General features: G+C 46.6%; 1 protein-coding gene across 2 annotated transcripts in view; it reads right to left on the reverse strand.

Moving 5' to 3' along the window:
* Positions 1-2,870: 2,870 nt before the first annotated feature.
* PRKCQ (protein kinase C theta) overlaps positions 2,871-19,928 on the reverse strand; it is a 93,225-nt gene continuing 76,167 nt past the window's right edge. The window contains exons 13-17 of one of the 2 annotated variants that reach the window (XM_089778217.1): positions 16,750-16,888; positions 12,868-13,056; positions 8,958-9,086; positions 4,609-6,529; positions 2,871-4,185 (exon numbers count right to left, since the gene is read on the reverse strand). In XM_089778217.1, coding sequence (XP_089634343.1) covers positions 6,374-6,529; positions 8,958-9,086; positions 12,868-13,056; positions 16,750-16,888 — 613 coding nt within the window. In that variant the 3' untranslated portion in view covers positions 2,871-4,185; positions 4,609-6,373. The remainder of the gene's footprint in view (positions 4,186-4,608; positions 6,530-8,957; positions 9,087-12,867; positions 13,057-16,749; positions 16,889-19,928) is intronic. The other variant, XM_089778216.1, reaches the window with a different exon arrangement.

Below are 19,928 nucleotides of genomic sequence, written 5' to 3' on the forward strand. Positions count from 1 at the left end.
TTTATATAGTAGAACGTAAGTTTACTTGTGCAAGAACACACGGCCAGTGTAGATAGGCAGCAAGTTTTTGTGCAAGCACGGCCACTTTGGCGCAAGATCGTGCCAGTGTAGACACAGCCTGGATGTTTTGAAATCCATGTAGGTGCCTATCTGCTCTCTTAGGTGCCTGAATGTCTGTGAAACTCTAGCTCTAGGGACCTAAACCCTTTACAAATCTATCCCAAAGGCTATGTCTAGACTGCAAGCCTCTTTCGAAAGAGAGCGTCTAGACTGCACGTTGAACTTTCGAAAAAGCGGCTTGCTTTTTCGAAAGAAAGCATCCAGTGAGTCTGGATGCTCTCTTTCGAAGAAGCCCTATTTACATTGAAGAACGCCTTCTTTCGAAAGAAGAACTTTCGAAAGAAGGCGTTCTTCCTCGTGAAATGAGGTTTACCGCCATCGAAAGAAAAGCCGCGTTCTTTCGATTTAATTTCGAAAGAACGCGGCTTGAGTCTGGACGCAGGTGAGGTTTTTTCGGAAAAAGGCTACTTTTCCCGAAAAAACCCCTGAGTCTGGACACAGCCTTAGAGACTAGTCTAAGGTCAATCATGAAACAAGTGGTGGAACATGGATATGAAGCCAGGTCTCCCAAGTTCTATGGGGGTGCATCACCACTAGACCCTCTGTCTTCTTTATGTAATAATTGTCGGGGTTTGACCAGAGCTAAGGAAATACAATACTATCTCCAGCATTCAGCTAAAGCAGCTTCAGCGTTTCAGGAGATAGGGTTGCAGAGGGGGAAGGGAAGTTTGCATGGTTACTGAATCAGGATATTAGAGATAGAAGGTGAGTGAGGTCAAGTGTTTTATTGAACCTACTTCTTCCATTGGTGAGAGAGATGAGTGAGTCAGGCTATCTAGGAATGGATTGTGTGGGATGAGGGGAGGAGAAATGGGAACCATCTAGGCAACCGTTTAGAAGTTTTAGGAACAGTACCCTTCCGATGAGCCTTCTCAAATCCAGATCTGAATTTCTTGAAAGTCTTGGATCTCAAAGGTTTTGTTCATCTCGTTCATGAGTGGTAGGGGCTGGCCACAGATTTACATCCCAAGCCCCCTCTGAGAGAGGGGCGTGGGAAAAGGAGGTTTTGGCTTGGGTTCATGTCTAACACTGATCACAGTGTTAATAATGAAACTTGTCTTATATCAGGTCTGGGCAAAATATGGCCCGCGGGCCGCATTCAGCCTGGCAAGTCACTGTATCCAGCCCATGGATGCAGCAGGGAGCCTCAGGCAGGTTCTCCTGCAGCCCTGCACACTGCTCAGAAAAGCAGCTGCGGGACTGTTTCTCTTTCCAAAACTGTGATCCCAGAGGGGAGGGGGAAGGTTTCAGGCACTGCCCCCGCCCCCAGTACAATCCCGTCAGTTAGTTACTGGACAGAAACTGGCCAATGGGAGCTTCCTGTTTGAATAACAGGAAGCCAAGAAGCATCATGCCTTCGGTTCAGTTATTCACACAAACACATGGCTTGGCAAGCAGGCTGGCTGGGAAACATTTTAAGCTCTACAAACATTTAGCGCGGCAGGCTGGTTTGGCTGCTGGTTGGTAAGTCTCCTGGCCAGAGCCTGCACCTGGCAACCCAGTCCCTCTCTTCCCCAGACACCTGCCACCCCACTCCACATACTCATATCTTCTGCCCCATACCTCTTCCCAGATCTGCCATCCCAATCCCCTCCTACCTTAGGTCACATTCCAAACCCCTGCACCCCAGTCCCCTGTCCTAGGTCACAACCGCCTCCTTTGCCCAAACTCCCTCCCAGACTCCTCTCTCTCTTTCCTGCACCCCAGTCCATTACCCCAAGCTTCCTTCTGCACCCAACCTCCATCCCAGACCCCGCAGCTCTTCCATTAATATCCTGGAAGAGTGAGGCCCTCAACCACTTTCCAAAATCTTGATGTGGCCTCCCATCAAAAATTATTGCCCACCTCTGTCTTCGATCCTCCATGTGGCGCACCAAACCGGATGAGGTAACTGGAAGAAACCGCAGAGCCAAAACTCAGATGCAAATCAAAGCCGGAGTCAAGGAGCTATTACATGTGATACGCTTTGAAGAGGCACTTGGGTGGCGTATCTGTTGGGCAGTATTTTCATGTTAGGGGGAGGCAAGTGAAATGGCCAAAATTGCACTTCTGCAATACCAATCCTCGGTACTAGGCAGCCAAACCAGAGCCAAGAGCCGGGAGAGCATGGTTAGCACTCACAAGGGATAATGCTGCAATCTTGGGGACATGGCTATACATGGAATAGGCTGGGCTGGAATTCCACAAGCAGGAAGGGAAATGATTTTATTGCTATTGATGTCAGGGTTTTTTTTTTTTTAACATGCCCACCCCACACTCTTGATTTAGATACAAAATCAGATGCTTAAAAATGGGCACATCGGTTCCCCCTGGAGGAACCTAATGGGAAGTTTCCTTCTTCCTAGAAGTTCTGAGAACTTGCAGCTTCCATTGACTTCAGTGCAAGTGCCAGTGAGAACTGAGCCATCCTCTTTTGCATGCCCCATTAAGACTTTCAGTGTGGGATTTGGCCAAATTCTGCTTCTGTGGGGGCACTGGCAGTTTAGCCATTGACTTAAATGGGAACTAAACCAATGCTGAGAGCTTTATAAAACAACATACTAATGTTAGGCCTCTGTAAGCATACTTGGAACAGCAGGGTGGATATTCGACCCCTCCATTATTAAGCCCTGCATGACGATAAGGAGAATTAGACTCTTTTCTTTGATCCCTTTTTCTTTCTTATATTAAGGACCTGATGCTTGAATAAACTGGCATAGCTCCACCGACTTCAATGGAGTGAATCTGACATGGAGCTGGCCCCACGGCGCACAAACAAATCCCTCTATTGACGTCAGTGGGAGGCGCATGCTCACACGTAAAGGTCCAATTTGGTTTCAGAGCTGCTGTTGCACAGAAAGAGACATTTGTTCAGCACCGTTTTTAATATCCAAATGCTTCCGGACTTTGATTCCTTACTTCCTGGGAGAAATGCCCCTAAACAACACTCCGCAGCTTGCACCTCACAGTTTCAGTGGCTTTTCAGAGCGTCTCCTTTCTTTGTTCTTTTACCACATTTGCACACATTTGCCAGTCATACACAACATTTTATTAAACTGTACAAACAGCACTGACATTTTAAAAATTAACGATTCTAATTAAACATGATGACTAGCTGCAAAGAGTAGGCACAATTTTTCCCTACAATACATATACAGCACAAACAATGAGTTATCAAGAAGCATTTGACTCACATTACTGGGATTTCTTTTTTTTTTAAAAAGGTGGTTAGATCTGTCTTAGATTTTCATGCTGCTGCCCATCACTGTAGCATGCTGAGTGTCTACTCCCTCATGTGGGGCCGTGGTCACTGACACAGGTATCCAGAACGTGGTTGTACAGATAGAAAGCCTAAGACAGTTTTAACTGTCATGAGTCTCTAAGTTTACATTGCCCTTGGAAACCCCTAAATATTCACTCAGATTCCCAGCTGAAATAAACATCACTCCAACATCACTCCACTGAAGTCAACAGAGCTACAGAGAGCAGAGAATCTGGCTCTGTATTTCTGCTTTGACATGATAACCAGACTAAATATTTCCATTAGACTATCATAAAAAGCAGTAACTTAGAGGCATTACATCTTTCCATTTCTATCTCTAGAACGGCATCTCAATAAATAGGACAAAGGTTTCACAAATCTCAGAAGACAGTGTACATTTATTGTAAATAAAGGATTTCCACTAAAATCTCATTATTGCTATATTTTTTGGCCCACCTACATTCCTACAAATGCTGAAACAGAACATCATAGGTCAGCAACTTGTCAACAGTTAGGAGAAAATAATTCTCATCTCATGCAATGGATTGTCTCATCTTTGGAGTGTTGTGTGCAATTTTGTCCTTGCAGAGTACTGAAGGACAGGGTTGAGTTGTTTGGACTTTGAGAGTACTAATTACTCCTTTTCAGTGCTACAACTGAAGGCCCCATCTTAAAAATCCCTAAATAATGTTTTGGGGAGAGTTTCTCTAGATTTCTGACCATGTGGAAGGAAAACAGATTCTTCCAAAGAGAATCTAGCTCAGATTTTACCCTGAACCTGGTGGATGTTGGGACAGGAGTTTACCGAGTCTTGTGTGAATACCCTCAGGGCTCGTCTACATTGGCCCCTTTTCCGGAAGGGGCATGTTAATTTCACGAGTCGTAATAGGGAAATCAGCGGGGGATTTAAATATCCCCCGCGGCATTTAAATAAAAATGTCCGCTGCTTTTTTCCGGCTTGTAGAAAAGCCGGAAAAGAGCGTCTACACTGGCCCCGATCCTCCGGAAAAAAAGCCCTTTGAAGTAGGAATAAGATCCTCCGGAAAAAGGCTTTTTTTCCGGAGGATCGGGGCCAGTGTAGACGCCAGTGTAGACGCTCTTTTCCGGCTTTTCTACAAGCCGGAAAAAAGCGGCGGACATTTTTATTTAAATGCCGCGGGGGATATTTAAATCCCCCGCAGATTTCCCTATTGCGATCTCTGAAATTAACATGCCCCTTCCGGAAAAGGGGCCAGTGTAGACGTAGCCCTAGGGTATATCTACACTTAGAACTGACGGTGTGATTCTCAGCTCGAGGAGATAGGTTGATGTTACTTCTGATAGCGCTAGCACACTAACAACAGAGTGTAGATGCAGGAGGGTGGAAGTGCCCTAAATGTGTGGGAGATGGGCAGTGGTGCCAGAACCATGGCTCTACCCCCATCTTGCTCCTTCCCTCGGAGGCCACACCTTTGAACCGCCCCTACCCCTGAGGCCACACCCCCAAACAACCTCTTCCCCTTCCCCCAAGACCGCATTGCTGCTCACTCTTCTCCCCTCCTCCTTGCTCTCCCTTATGATCAGTGAAAAATGGAAGGGCACAGTCCTCTCTCTTTGAAAAGTGTGTGTTTGTGTGTGTGGGTGTGTGGCGGGGGGGAGAGATGATCTCCTGGCATCCCATTCCAGCACCCCTGTGCAGATGCAGCACTACAAGAGACTGGGGAAGAGGCTTGCCTCCCTGAGTATGTCTGAGATGCCAGGCATGTACTTGGGGCAGCTCAGCCCTTCAGATGCTCACACAACCACAGCTACACTCTAATTTTAGCACAGTGGCTCAGTCAGAGCTAGCGTGGATACCCACACCTCCAGCTGCAAGCATAGACACTGCTGAGAGGCTCAATAAAGCTCCTAATTGAGCCTCAGAGCATTGACCGAGGAGCTCAATTTTTAGTTTACGTGATTTTTAAAACACATACATGACAACAGCCTGGGCCAATACCTGCATGCACACCGAAGCAAATCTAACATTTATGTGCATGCAAGTGTTGGAATGTGCACCTGCAAAAGCTGTATGTATGAAGGTTTTTTGTGGGGACAAATTCAAACGTTTGCATAGAAAAAGGTTTTTTAAAGCAGGGGTGGGGAACCTAAGGCCTGAGGGCTGAATACAGCCCCTGGCTTGCCTGGATCTGGCATCTGAGGCTTGGGGCTCCTCCCTAGCATTGGGGTACCAATGCTGGTGCTCTAACCTTCCCCCCAGCATCCTCCCGCAGGGCTGGAATACACCAAATTTATGAGCCTCGGGCCTCCTAGGTCCTGGTGTGCAAGGGGAATGTGGGAAGTGTCTTTCTCCTTCTGTTAAGGGCCATGTCGGTGAAGGGTTTTTGTTTTTTTGTTTTTCTCACTTTTGTGTGGCTCCTGACTGATTTTTCTGTGGGTCAGCGACCCCTGATCCAAAAAAGTTTCCCCACCTCTGTTTTAATGTGTGCAGGCCTGTCTATGTCTTTGCAAAATGCCTGTACATGTGCATGCAATTTTGCCGGTGCACAGGTGGAGTGTACAAAGAGACCTCCCTAGAAAGGTAACTTTCTAGGAGGTCCTAATCCTTGAACACACATCCGGCAATGGAAGTTTTGCCTGAATAAGAACTTCAGGGTCAGATACTGGAGTAGCAAATTGAACAGCAGCACTAGGGCTGAAATGTAGTTGTCTTACATGAGGTGTCCCACTGATTATATGTATGAATAAGGTGAACAGGATTTTGTACCTGCTCCTTTTCTATTGCCTTCAAATTCAAGAGCATCCAGAAAAGAGAAAGAGATCCAAGGAGACCAGAAAGAGAGTTGGTCATTAGTGAAGTACTTTGACATCTGCTACAGGATGCAGCCAGGTGGATATCCACAATACGGGTTTAGCTTTCACTGGTGAGTGCTTCTGTTTGTTAACCATTCTTAGCTTTCAGTTAATAGAAGTGTTACTCAAATCAATTCACAGAATTCCTCTTGACAAAGAAGGTGCCAGGGAGGGCAGATCTCAGGATAACATCCTCTCCATTTTAGGGTTCACAAATGAAAAGTTGCTGAACATATTCTGGTCCATGCTGTTAATCAGCGCTCTGTCTGCACAAGACAGTCTAGGTTTTTCATTGAGAAATTCCTTGTCAAAGTTGCTACAGTCACTTGAGGATTTCTTCAAGAAGAAAGCAGAAAAGAATGAAAAAAAAATCAGATGTTTCATTTCAAAGCATTTGCCTTTAATCTAATCTCATCTCATGTAATCTAATGGTATATTTCAGGTAGTGTTTCTGAACCTTTTATAAAGTACCCCTTTAAAAATATATATTATAAGTATCCCCAGTACCTACAGTTTTCAGATGCACAATTTTTTTCTACCATTGCAACATATTTGTTTAAACAACTTAATCGTAGGTGGTGAAATTTTTGGGTGTAAAAAGTATAAAAATAATAAATCACTGTAAAACTTAAAACAAAAATTCAGTTTTCTCCAAATTTCAGTTGTATTGACATACCCCCAGACTTCACTCAAGTACCCCTAAGGGTACTTGTACCACTGGTTGAGAAACACTGATTTAAGGAACCCATAACGTTGGTATCAAAGGGCATGTCCACACTACAGTGTCACAGCTACTTCAGGCAGCTGAGCTACTGTAGCACGATAGTATAGACAGTTCCTGTATCGATGGAAATGATTTGGGGATTGACATAGTTAATCCCCTTCTCCACTAGGCAGCATGGCAGAATAATCCTTCCATTGATCTAGCCACATCTACACCATGTGATGTGTAGATTTTTCAAAGTCCTGAGCAATGTAGCTAGTTCAATCTAATTATTAAGTGAGGACCAAGTCTAAGGCCAGGACTACAATAGACCTGGAGGCTTAGTTTAAAGTATGCAACTCCAGCTACATCGAATACGGAGCTGGACTCAACCTACTTCAAGCTGAGCTTGGTGGCGTCCCTACAGTACAAGGCCAATGGGAGCAAACACTCCCATCAACTTCCCTTACTCCATGCATCAGCAGGAGTACTGGCCACCAGAAAGGGTGTCCTCTGAGTTTGATTTAGCGAGTCTTAACTAGACTGTGGCACCATCGGTCTTCCATGGAGTGAAGACATGGCCTTGGTAGCCATCATCCTGATATTGGTTAGCTTGATATAAAAATAACCAGCAGCTTGGTGGCAATCACGTACCTATGACAATAGTATCTAAGTAATTGGGAGATTTTATGGGCAACAGTGTATGTGTGACCCCAATTAATTCTATCATGTAGGACATTAGTAAATGAGTTTCTGTAAAACAGGGATAATTATGCTTATGTATCAGTCTCTGCAGGCTAATTAGCTAGTGTTTGGAAATTACTTTGAAGGTAAAGGGATCTATATGAAAGCGGAATTGTAAGCGCTATATAAATGCTATTGCTATTATCCGCAACATCAATGTTCTCCAGATTTCATAGAGAAGCTAATGGCTTGATTTGGTTTTGAACCTCAATTCTGTGTGTCGTAATGAAGCAGAATCCCAAGGGGCCAATGCTTAATTTTGGAAAGAGGTGCCGGGATTCAAGCAACTGGTTTACATTCATAACGAATGCAGCAAGCCAAGAAGTGCAGAGATTACCAACTGCCAAGCCTGCAGGTGTTGGGGCTCAGCCTTGGCACAAATTCTGAGGTACCAGAAGTGAGGTTTAGCATTTTCCCATTTGGATGTCTATGGGTAGGCACTTCAGTGTATACTTAGGCACTTAACCAAAGGCCAGTATTGTCTATCCTGCATGTGCAAAGTCAATCCACGTTCAGACCGCAGGGCCTGATTTGCGGAAGAGAAGGGAAGAGTTCCCACACCTCCAGGTGAAGTCCGTAGGTGCTGCAAGTGGGAAATCAGCACAACTGAAAATAAGGCCCCAAGTGCCTAAAAGTGGATTGATTTCCCTGACGTGAGACCCTGAAGCGTGAAAATGTTGCCCAGGGTGTCTGACTTGAGATGACCACAATTTGAAAGTGTTGGTCAGAATCCCATTGATGCTTTCCTGTCAGGCTGCTCTAATAGGCTGCTTGCAAGGGTGGTGGGTAAAGGCCTTAGGAAGGCAAGTCCCAGCCCCGCCCCTTCTGCCCAAGCCCCACCCCTTCTTCCCAAGCCCCCGCCCCTTCTGTGTCCACTGGAGCCCAGCCCTGCACCCCCTATTCCCTCCATTATAGCTGCTGACACCCCCAAAACCTAGCACATCCCCCTGCCTCCAGTGCCAGGCAGCTTCACAGCTCCAGCTCCCCCACCCTCAGCCCCAGCTATGACCCCTGGGGCAGCTGCACCACAGCCCCAGCACTCCTAGCCAGCTGAGCAGCATAACTGGTTGGAGCACTGGGCAGCTGGGCAGCCACACCACAGACCAAGCCCGGCAACCCCGTGGCCCCAGCCTTTCCGGCCAGCAGGAGCATATTAGGTGAGGCCACCTGTGTCTTGCGAAGGCAATGCCTTCCTTTGCCTTGATTACTCACTGCCCGTGGCAGCTTGTACCTGCTTCCATACGGTAGGGAGAACGCTGGGGCAAAGAACGTGGTAAGAAAAGCGTTTGAGAGGCGAACCCTGAGATTAGTCCTTACCACTCTGGGTTTGAACGGTGGCTCCACTGCCCGCTGTTCCAGAACCTCCCAGTTGATCTCCTGGAAAAAGGCGTGTTGGCGGATGTTGCCCTTTGCTCCCAGCCTCCTCTCAGGTTCTCTCACGAAAAGCTGGAAGATAGCAGAGAGACGAGGCCTTTATTCTACAGCGGACGGCGCCGTCTGCACCAGCACACAGGTAGCCACGGTAGCTCTCACCCATGGGAGCTCTTCTACCCAGTCAGAATGTGACTCTTGTTGGCAAAGTGGTGCTGATTCCTAGCCCCACTGGTCAAGCGGGAAGGTGCATCTTCTGGCCCTGTCCTCATTATTTCTGTCCGATGTTGGAGGCCAATTTTTCAATGGCTGCCACTAAGTTCTGCCCTCAAAATGTATAGGGGCCCAAGCCAACGGTATGTACAAAATAGGTGCTGAGATGCACAGTTACTGCGCTTGTTTGCCCGCACAAATGCTTGTGCAATTACACAGGTGCACAATCACCCGGGTGAGTGCAACCCACACACCTTGTGGGTATGGGTGGGAGGTATCCCACGCAAGGGAAGGCCCCCCATTTCCAACAGCCTATATTCCAGCTCCAGGCCCCTCTTGCTTGCGGTTCCTATGCCAGAAGCTGAGGCAGGCAGGCGGGGGGCCATGGTGTGCTGCTGGGGCCGTGCTATGCCATCTGTCCTCCAGGTGCTGGGGCTGCTCCCATCGCGTTGCCCCCTGCCTTGCGCTGGGGCTGGCACCACTCCAACTGCACCCCCCTGCCCAGCACAGATACTGGTGGCTGGGACAGCTGGGGCCATAATGCCTGGCTCTCCAGAGCACCAGGGCTAGGGGAGGATGGAGCTGTGTTGTTTCACTTTCTAGTGCTCTCAAGCCAGGAGGGACCGGGGCTGCACTGCCCTGGAGTTGGGGTTGGTAGCTTGGGGCAAGGGCCCATGGCTTCAATAGGGGCTGGTCTTCAGAGAGTACAGAAGGGGCATGGCCTCAGGCAAAAGGGGCAGGGATGGGGAGGAGCCAGCCACCTGGCACCAGGGGTTCACTCGCTGCCCATGTTTGTGGGTGTGGTGGTCTGTCCCATCTAGTGTCACCAAGACTACTTAGAAAGAGACTGAGTCTGCTCTACAAGCATAGCTCAGGGCCACCCAGCGTTAGCTCATATGCTAGAAGCTTATACACTAAGCTCTGGAGATCATAGAATCATAAAATCATAGGACTGGAAGGGACCTCAAGAGGTCATCGAGTCCAGCCCCCTGCCCACAAGGCAGGACCAAGCTCCGTCTACACCATCCCTGACAGATGTCTATCTAACCTGTTCTTAAATATCTCCAGAGAGGGAGATTCCACCACCTCCCTTGGCAATTTATTCCAATATTTGACCACCCTGACAGTTAGGAATTTTTTCCTAATGTCCAATCTAAACCTCCCCTGCTGCACTTTAAGCCCATTACTCCTTGTCCTGTTCTCAGAAACCAAGAGGAACAAATTTTCTCCTTCCTCCTTGTGACACCCTTTTAGATATTTGAAAACCGCTATCATGTCCTCCCTTAATCTTCTTTTTTCCAAACTAAACAAGCCCAGTTCATGAAGCCTGGCTTCATAGGTCATGTTCTCTAGACCTTTAATCATTCTTGTCGCTCTTCTCTGTACCCTTTCCAATTTCTCCACATCTTTCTTGAAATGTGGCGCCCAGACCTGGACACAGTACTCCAGCTGAGGCCTAACTAGTGCAGAGTAGAGCGGCAGAATGACTTCACGAGTTTTGCTTACAACACACCTGTTGATACAACCTAGAATCATATTTGCTTTTTTTGCAACAGCGTCACACTGTTGACTCATATTCAACTTGTGGTCCACTATGACCCCTAGATCCCTTTCCGCCATGCTCCTTCCTAGACAGTCGCTTCCCATCTGGGATGTCACATGTTTTGTCTCTGCCTTTCCCACTCCCTGCCAACCTCCCAGGTTCAATCCCGCCAGTCAGTAACTGGGGTCTGTCAGTGCTCTGTGAGAGAGAATACTTTGTAAATAAATCTGAGGAATCAGCATTGGAAAACTTAGGCCTTGAAGGATGGCTCCATCCTAAGGCGGGTGTTGCCCTAGCAACCAAGCAGTCCAGTCGTCTGGTCTTGCATGTCGTGGGGCTCTCTGAGTTAGAAAGGCGGCTGAGTTGTGGCAACACTACTGAGAAACCACCCCTTGAGCTCTGTGTGTTGTCTCTCCTTCTGACAGCACTTTCACCATGGCCTAGGGGCGGCCCAAGGGACCAGGGCTTTCCCATTTTTTACTGGCTGTAAAGACGAGCAGGGGCCTCGGGAGAAGAGGTGGCACAGGGTGTGTGGCCACAGTCCAGGTCCTAGAAAAGGACGGAACGCCTATGATACAGTTTTTCTCCTGCGGGCACCTTAATGGGAGGAGAATTGGTCAGGACTGTGCAGAGAAAATGCGTTTTCACTAGACAATGCCAATTTGACAAAAATGAGACTCTGTGTGGCGGCCCAAAGGTCACCATTAGAGAGACCAAGACATATCCGGGGTGATGAAACTTTCATTGAGAGAGGTTTCTTATGTCCAGGATGGAATTTCTGCTTAGAGCAAGACAGACACTTCCCTCTTGACATCCAAAAGGTCCAGTGAGGGCAGCCACATCTCAGCAGATTCTAAGTTCAAGTTCCATCTCTCTCAGACCAGGCTAGTGGCTACAGGTCTCTCTTACTGTGCTTTCATAAACATATTTGAAAGGCCTCTGTTGTCGTCCCCTTAGAGAACAGGACAATTTTAAAAAAATATTGGAAACTTTTGCAGGACAGAAAAAAAAAAAATTCCCACCCACCTCTAGTGGCCAGATTTTCCAAAATGCTTAGGACCAAACATCTCCCATAGATCTCAGCACAAGAAATTGAGTGGTAAACTCTTTGGCCCCAGTCGTGAGGTCTTTTGAAGAATGGGCCTTTTATCTGAAACAGGATGCCTGTCCTTTGGGGCAGGACCATGTCTTTAATGTGCATGCTCCTTAGCGAACACACAGCTGCTGCTCAACAAATAATAAACAGCAATAAGGTCTAGGGCCCAAGGGAGACAATCCCAGCTACTCTCATTTGCAGCAGCAAATCCTAACCTGGCCGCAGAGCTGAAATAGACCAAAGGACATTGATTGCACAGCTGTAAGTCAGGTATGCAGAGTCCGCTCAGCTAAAATGATGTGCTTTTTCTAACGGAGCTAAATAACATGTTGAATTATACACATTCAGTGATAATGGGAACTGATCATCAAGGGAGTTTGATGATGAGCAACAAGGATAAGTTCCGTTCCTGAGACTACATTAAATAAAGCGAACAAAGGCTCAGTCTGCTTGTGCAGAAAGAGGGCATCATGCACATAAAACAGATGCCTACTCAGGTCTTCGTGATCTCTACTTTCACACTGTGCATTGTTTAAGCAAGACTGTGTGTACTTCATTAATGTTTATTATTCTTATTATAGGGGTTCCTACAGGCTTGAGTCTTACTGCGCTAGGTGCTATACATACATAGAACAGAGAATTCTCTTTCTCTATGATTATTATTGATCGAGTGTGATCCATTACCATGTGACTTTACTGACATATAAATAACATGGTCCTTCCTTCAAGTCCAAACCAAGCAGACTAATATGAGACATGAGAGAACATGGTGGGGAATGAAGACAACATGGAGATCAATGTAAGCTTAGGACCGAGAGGGCTTTAGCTCAGACCCATTGTGCTCTGAGAGTCTTGAAAAAAAGCCCCACTTTATATAATCAAAATTATTTCTCACCACTGTACTCACTGCACGCCAGTGAGGAAATGCAAAAATCAAGGCAAGAGGTTAGCATTCTGGCAAAAAGTAGTTGACCTGTAACAGTGGGAGGGCTGTGCTGTCTTACCTTCACTAGGATGTCTTTTGCATCCTTGTTGAGCCAGCGAGGGTAGAATGGATTATCCATGCGGATGGACTGGAAAAGCTCCTCTTCATCTTGACCATGGAAAGGAGACTGGCCAATCAGCATCTCATACAGAAGGACGCCAAACGACCACCAGTCAACCGCAGTGTTGTATTTCTGCCCCAGCAAAATCTATGGCAGAGGGAGGTTGGCAGGGAGTGGGAAAGGCAGAGACAAAACATGTGACATCAATAGTCTATTAGATGGTGTCCAATGAGCGGCCGGACTTGGACCTCTCTACAGCTGCGTGGACTGAGAAGAACAGGCGCAATGCTATTCTAACCGGCAACAGGATGATTTCCCACAGCAGCCTCTGGTTGGCATAGACTCACCGGCACACTCTTCTCACAGGGTGTGTCTACACTACAGAGTTTTGTCAGAAAAACGGCCATTTTCCTGACACAACATGAGTTACATCCACACTGAAATCGCTTCTTCTGAAAGTAAATTGAAAGAACAGAGGCGGGTTTTCGGCATAGGTAATCCTCTTTCTATGAGAGAGAGCTCTTTTGGAAAAAAGGTGTGTGTGGATGGGAAAGAGGGAGTTCTTTTGAAAGAAGAGGAAAAAGCACAGGTGCCCTGGTGGCCACTCTGTCCATAGTAATCACAGCTTACATGCGAGATAGCGTCCACACTGAATGGTGTGTGTGAGCCATCTGGCAGGTGGCAAAAGATACAGGTGTGGGTTTGCTGGCAGCCACTGTTTGAATGGGAAGGGATATCTCCCACCGAGGCCAGTGAGATAGGGCAACATGACAGTGTTTCAGTGCCAGATGTGGGATCGAGGCCTGGTAAGTCAATGGTGTTTTAGCAAAGGCAGATTGCTGGTTGGGCCCCAAATGCAAGTAGATAACATTGGATACTTTCTGTCCACTCTGGCCATCCTGGAGCTGAACCCATGGAACTATGGGAGCATCGGGCAGAATTCTTCCTGGGGGTTCTGAGAAAGCTGCCTCAGCTCTGACATGGTTCGCTCTAGGGCAGGAGTGGGGACCTCAGGCCCAGGGGCAGGATGCAGTGCCTGGCTTGCCTATATCCAGCCCCCGAGGTGCAATGCTAATCCCCCCAGCACTGGGGACCCTGTTTGCTGTGGGACTGGAGCAACAAAATCTACTAGCCTGGGCCCCACTAAGCTCTGGTTTTTAAGGTGATCGTGGGGAGTGTCGTCTTCTCAGTTAAGGACCACATCAGTGAGGTGTGGTTTTTGTTGTTGTTGTTGTTGTTGTTTTTTTGGCTTCTCACTTGTGGCCGTCGACTGATTTTTCTGAGAGTCAGTGGCCCCTGACTCAAAAAAGTTTCCCCACCCCTGTTGTAGGGGTTATGCCAGCCATACCCAACCCTCATCCCTCCCTTTCCCACCCTTTTTCATTCAGCTTCTGCCCACTGTGAGTTGTCCATATTAAGAAATGGAGGGGAAGTTCATTATGCTCCTCCCCTGTGCCTACGAGTGCAAATCCAGCCACTGTGTGTGTGTGTGAAGCAGTGTGGTCTGGAGAACAGAGCACTGGTGTGGGAGTCAGAATACCTGCAGGCCATTCCTGGCTCTGCTACTGACCTACTGTGTCACCTTGGGTGAGTCAATTTACCACTGTGTCCATTTCCCTTCCCACCCTCCATCTGCCTTATCTAGTTAGCTTGTAAGCTCCATAGGACTATGCAAGTCTAGCACATGGTAGAGTGGAGCCCCAGTCTCAGTGAGGAATTCAAGACGCTATCTCAATACAAATAATAATAATAATAACAAATAACTGTGTCACTGCAGGGAATGGATTCTCTTGGAGGCACTGACTCTGGTATTGGATCACAAAAAAGGTTTCTTTAAATGAATGCTGAAGCTGAATAAAAGCCTCTGGCAACTTGATTGTGATCTCGTGGCCACCAGCGTCAAGCCGCTGTCGTTCCAATGACTCTGACAGAGCTGCTCTTGAATTGCACTGCTACAGCTGAGATCAGAATCAGGCCCCCGGAGTGCAGTAAAAGATTGACAAAATACAAGGTGGGGGGAAAACAAAGTGTTTAAAAGCTGTCTGGCAAGCACCAGTATCTATCATGACAACACTAAACTCAGGGAATGGAGGGTTGAAAGACAAAGAAATGGATTACAGAGCAAATGCCATGCATGATGCTTTGAAGGCTCTTTCTTGGGGTCTCTTCCTTCCTGAGAAACCTGTGGCTTGCTGACAAATTAGTCGAAGTCTCTCCACAGTAAGATCTCTGTGTGCTTGCAGCTGGAGTGAACACACAGCCAGATCAACCACAAAGGCAGGAGCGCCAGAACAGGGTGAGGCCAGGGGGAAGATGAATGTTGGGGGGTGGGCCATGGCGGTTTTGAGGCATACGCAAAATACGTGGCTGCATAGAGCACTCGAAAATTGTGGGCACCAAATTTTTTGGGTGCCCCTACTCAGCCATGTGTACTGGAATGCCTGAGTGAATCCCCAGGCCCACAGCAGGAACCATGCAGCTGGCAGGCAGGGAAGCAAACGAGAGAGCCCCAGGCTCCCAATAGGAGCCAGGTGTGCGGGAGGGAGGGAAGGAAGGAAGCCCCAGACCCCCAGCAGGAACAACAGACTGGGGAAGAGGGGGAATAGGAAGGCACCCCTGGCAGGAACCAGGGGAGGAGGAGAGAGAAGCTCCTGGATTCTAGCAAAAGTTGTGCGGGGGAGCTGTCTAGATGCACCCTAGATGCCCTAGTTCAGGGAGCACTAATGCAGGCACTCATCCATCCCTTTTACAAAAAACCCTTTTGATCCATGCCTACATCCAATTGAACTCAGGGAGGATTCAGTTGATCATTCCAGATTTTCTATTGAGTTTCACGACTGGTCACTTTGATCTCATGAAGCGGTGAGGAGTCCTGTGGCACCTTATAGACTAATGAAGCGTCGAGGAGTCCTGTGGCACCTTATAGACTAACTGAAGTGTAGGAGCATAAGCTTTCATGGGCAAAGACCCACTTCGTCAGATGCATCTTTGCCCATGAAAGCTTATGCTCCTACACTTCAGTTAGTCTATGAGGTGCCATAGGACTCCTTGCCGCTCTTCGCCGCTTTTGCAGATTCAGACTAACATGGCTACCCCTCTGATATTTGATCTCATGGTATTTCTGTCCCCTGATTGGATGAGCTACCTTTAAGTGAAATTCATTTCAGGCGGGAGCTGATTATAATCACAGATCAAATTTCATTTCTTGATTCAACCTCTTAGGCTGCAAAGTCTGTGGTCCACAAACCGTTGCCTGATCAACATTTCAGCTGTAGGAATGTTCACAGGCTTAGGCACTGACTTCTCATTTTCCTTGGGTTGTTCCACCCCTGCTTTGCCCAAAGGCCCTATCCTCACTCCACCCTTCCCCAAAGCCTATCCTCATTTTACCTCTTCCTGCCCCTGCTCTGCCCCTTCACACCAAGGCTCTGCCTCTTCCCACCCCTGCATCACTCATTTCCTGAGGTCCCTATCCGCCTGCTGCGCCCTACTCTCTGTGTTCCCTCAAGTTCCTCCCTGAGACACCAAATAGCTGTTTGGTGGTGCAGTCGAACAGCTGTGGCCCTGGAGACAGCACCTGTGTTCACAGACAGCAATAAAGGCGACCAACAATCCAAACTGAAATCCAACTTCTAACTAGGGAAACCATTTGCAAAGAACAGGGTGTGCTTTTAACCCCGCTCTTCAAGTGATTAATCATTGTGTTTCCTCAAAGAAAATGAAGCAACCACAGGACTACATTATACCTTCAGTAACAACCGTGCAACCTCATTGAACGTTAGTGGGCTTTGTGCAGATAGGACTGAGCACAGATTTGCCCTAAATACAGGTCATACCTACCTCGGGAGCAATGTAATCTGGGGTTCCGCAGAAAGTGCTCGTCTTTGCATCTTCAAACATGTTCTCCTTACACATCCCAAAGTCAGCGATTTTGATATGCCCGTCCTTGTCTAACAAAACATTATCTAGCTTCAAATCTCTGCAAGAGAAAAGCAAAGTGAACATCTCCTGTGGAAATGTTATCCAGAAGCACAAGCACTAATATAATATATTATATTATTGCAGTGGGAGACAGACAAGATTTGGTAATTTGAGACCACAAACAGAGAGGTCAAGGTGTCCATCCTGACCCCAGAAATCTCTGGGTATGTCTACACAGCAGGGCTAAAGTCGAATTAAGCTACACAACTTCAGCTACATCAATTGCACAGCTGAAGTCGAAATAGCTTAATTCGGCTTTTGGCCCTGTCTACACAGCAAGAAGTTGAATTTTCCCTCAACTTCCCTTACTCCTCGTGAAATGAGGGTTACAGGAGTCAGGGTAAGAAGTCCTTTAGCTCGACATTATTTCGGAATAATGGCTTGTAGTGTAGATGCGCACTGTTATTTCGAAATAACGCTGCTGTGTAGACATAGCTTCTGTGGCCAACTCAGTGAGTTAACACTGTCCATTCCCATTTTCTCACCTGTCCTATGAGCTGATTAATAGTTACTGTAGCTACCATGCTCCAGGAGGGCATTGTGAAGATTAATGGAGAGCAGCATAGAGCTGTATTGACTTCCCGGGAGCTCCAAGAGAAAATATCCTGTGTAGGAGGGGCAAGAATGGTCTTCTCCCCTGCCTCCAACTCCTTTGAGCTGCCTTGAACCCCAGGGCACACAAGGAAGATGCCCATCTTGCACTCAGGGAAACATGGGCTGTGGTTTTTACCTCACTGCTGAGTCAGGGTGCCCAAAGAAGGAAGCTTTTTGCTTCCTCTTTCTCATTTGGCAGCCCTGCAGCAACCCACAGGAAATAGCAACATGAGCAGCTCTGCTTCTGAGGGCGGGGAGGGATGTTAGGAATTCCTGGAAATTGAGACAAAGGCCCAAATATACTTCCACACAAGCCCCGCCTCCAAAATGGAATGCCACAATGGGTGCATTTAGAATGCCACTAGAGGCGCACGTGCATAGCAGCACATGGCGATCCAGCGGAGCTAGCTTTGATCTAGCTAGTTCAAAAAACCAATCACACAGAAGCCGCAGCCAGCTGACTTGCAATGGCTGGGAGCGCCCCAGAAGATAAGCAGAACATCCATCACCTTTTCCCTCCCAGGGCATTGCTAGCTGTATTTACATATGTCCTTCACACACTACTGCAAAGTCCTCCTCTGAGGCTGTACATGCTGAAGGCTGCTGTGTGAAGCAGGGAGGTTGGAGAGAATCAACGCGTATGGGGGAAATAAAAAGCAAAGCAAGCCAACGAATCCTGCACATTCCCACAGAACAAAGAGGTGCCCACACAGAAATGACCCTGGAAATGAGAAATCCCACTCAACTGAGATGCTTAACTCCCCGAGGTGCTATTGAAAATCCCAGACAAAACACCGATGTTTAAAAACAGGGATCATAAATAATACCAGCGGACGAAAACATTGTCACGGGACAACAGTCTCCTGCTGCTAGATTACTGCTATGATAAAAGCTGAATTATTGATCAATGAGAAATATAGAGGCAACAGTTGCATTTATTTTCCAGGCAACATATTTTCATGTTGTCATTTCCAGTTTCACTGACTTTTTTTCCTCTCACACAAAAGGCTGCTACTGCTGATTTTCTTCTGACAGATTGAAACAAACAATCACCTCCATTAGTGATCGGCCACAGTTTTACTGGCTCAAGCAACAGACTATGAACATGCAAACTAAACGCCGGGCTGTTTATTAAAATTTAGGTCAACATTTTTGAAAGTGGGTGTGAGAGGTTAGTTGCCCTGATTCATACTAGGGACCTAAATAAACTGATTTTCAGAGATGTTGAGCATTGGTCTCTCGCTAACTCTATTGGATACTTCCTGAAAAGCGCTAATCACTCGTTAAACTCTCTTTGAAATCAATGAGAGTTGTAAATGTTCAAGAACTCTTGGGATTAAGACAATGGGATGTGTACCCAAACCAGACGCCAGATAGCATCGTCTTAGTTTAATATCAATTCTTAGTTTAATATCAATGATATGACTCTCATATTGAACATTATTTTTATTATTATTATTATTATTTCATATGAGTTAAAAGAATTAGATCATTCAAAGTTTTTGTTTCAAAGGGTAAATTGTTTGTAATCAAATCACTCCATTGTAACTTCTGTTGTCATGTTTAAACTTCATGACTAACCTGGAAATAAATTGATTTGGGTTTCAGGAAGCAGTGCTACTTCTGAGAATTTTCTAATTTTCTTTCAGTGAACTGTGTGTGTGCTCATTTTATAAGGTGATAATTTAACAACTAATTTTTACCTTAATACTGGATGATAAATTGTCCTGTAAAGAATTAGGACTTTCCACACATTCAATCATTACTTTGAACACCTGCTATTTTTGTCCTTGGGAATGTGAGCCACAGGACTGATTTTAATAGCCCTTTTCATACCCCACTGTCTCTGTACCCTCTATTAAGGAATTAAACATAATCCCTGATTGTTATATATGCACACAATTGGCAGCATGGTTCCATATGCCTTGTCTAGGCTTTACACCTGTGCTTAGAGAAGGCACATTGGATTGAGCTACTCTGGATCAATAAAGATCCCATATCTTTTCCGGACAACTAGGATCATAATTCACACTGGTGACCTGGATAAATTCCTATTGGGTAAGAACGTTTTACCTATCTAAAACCTGTTTGCACTTCTATTTGAGCACTTCCTCCCTGTACTTTATTTTTTTTTCTTTTAATACAAGCTGCTGCCTTATGGTCTAGATGTGGCGGCATTGAAATGACCGGGCAAAGCAATCCTTCTACATATGAGCTCTAAGTATGCTTCCCTGGGGCACTCAAAACTTCTAATGAAGTTAGTGGGCTGTGCTGAATGGGCATGTAGGGGTAGGTCTGGCCTCATGGTTTGTACTCATGTCTTTGGGATCTTTGCATGCAAGACACTATGTAAATGTCAAGAACATCTCAAACTGGTTTGGGACTACACAATGGGCAACGACTTCAACTGGAGTAGGATGGGATCCCAAAAAGTGTGCATATGA

The sequence above is a fragment of the Pelodiscus sinensis genome, chromosome 1, assembly GCF_052426305.1.
Source record: "Pelodiscus sinensis isolate ZL-2025 chromosome 1, ASM5242630v1, whole genome shotgun sequence".
Lineage (NCBI taxonomy): Eukaryota > Metazoa > Chordata > Testudines > Trionychidae > Pelodiscus > Pelodiscus sinensis.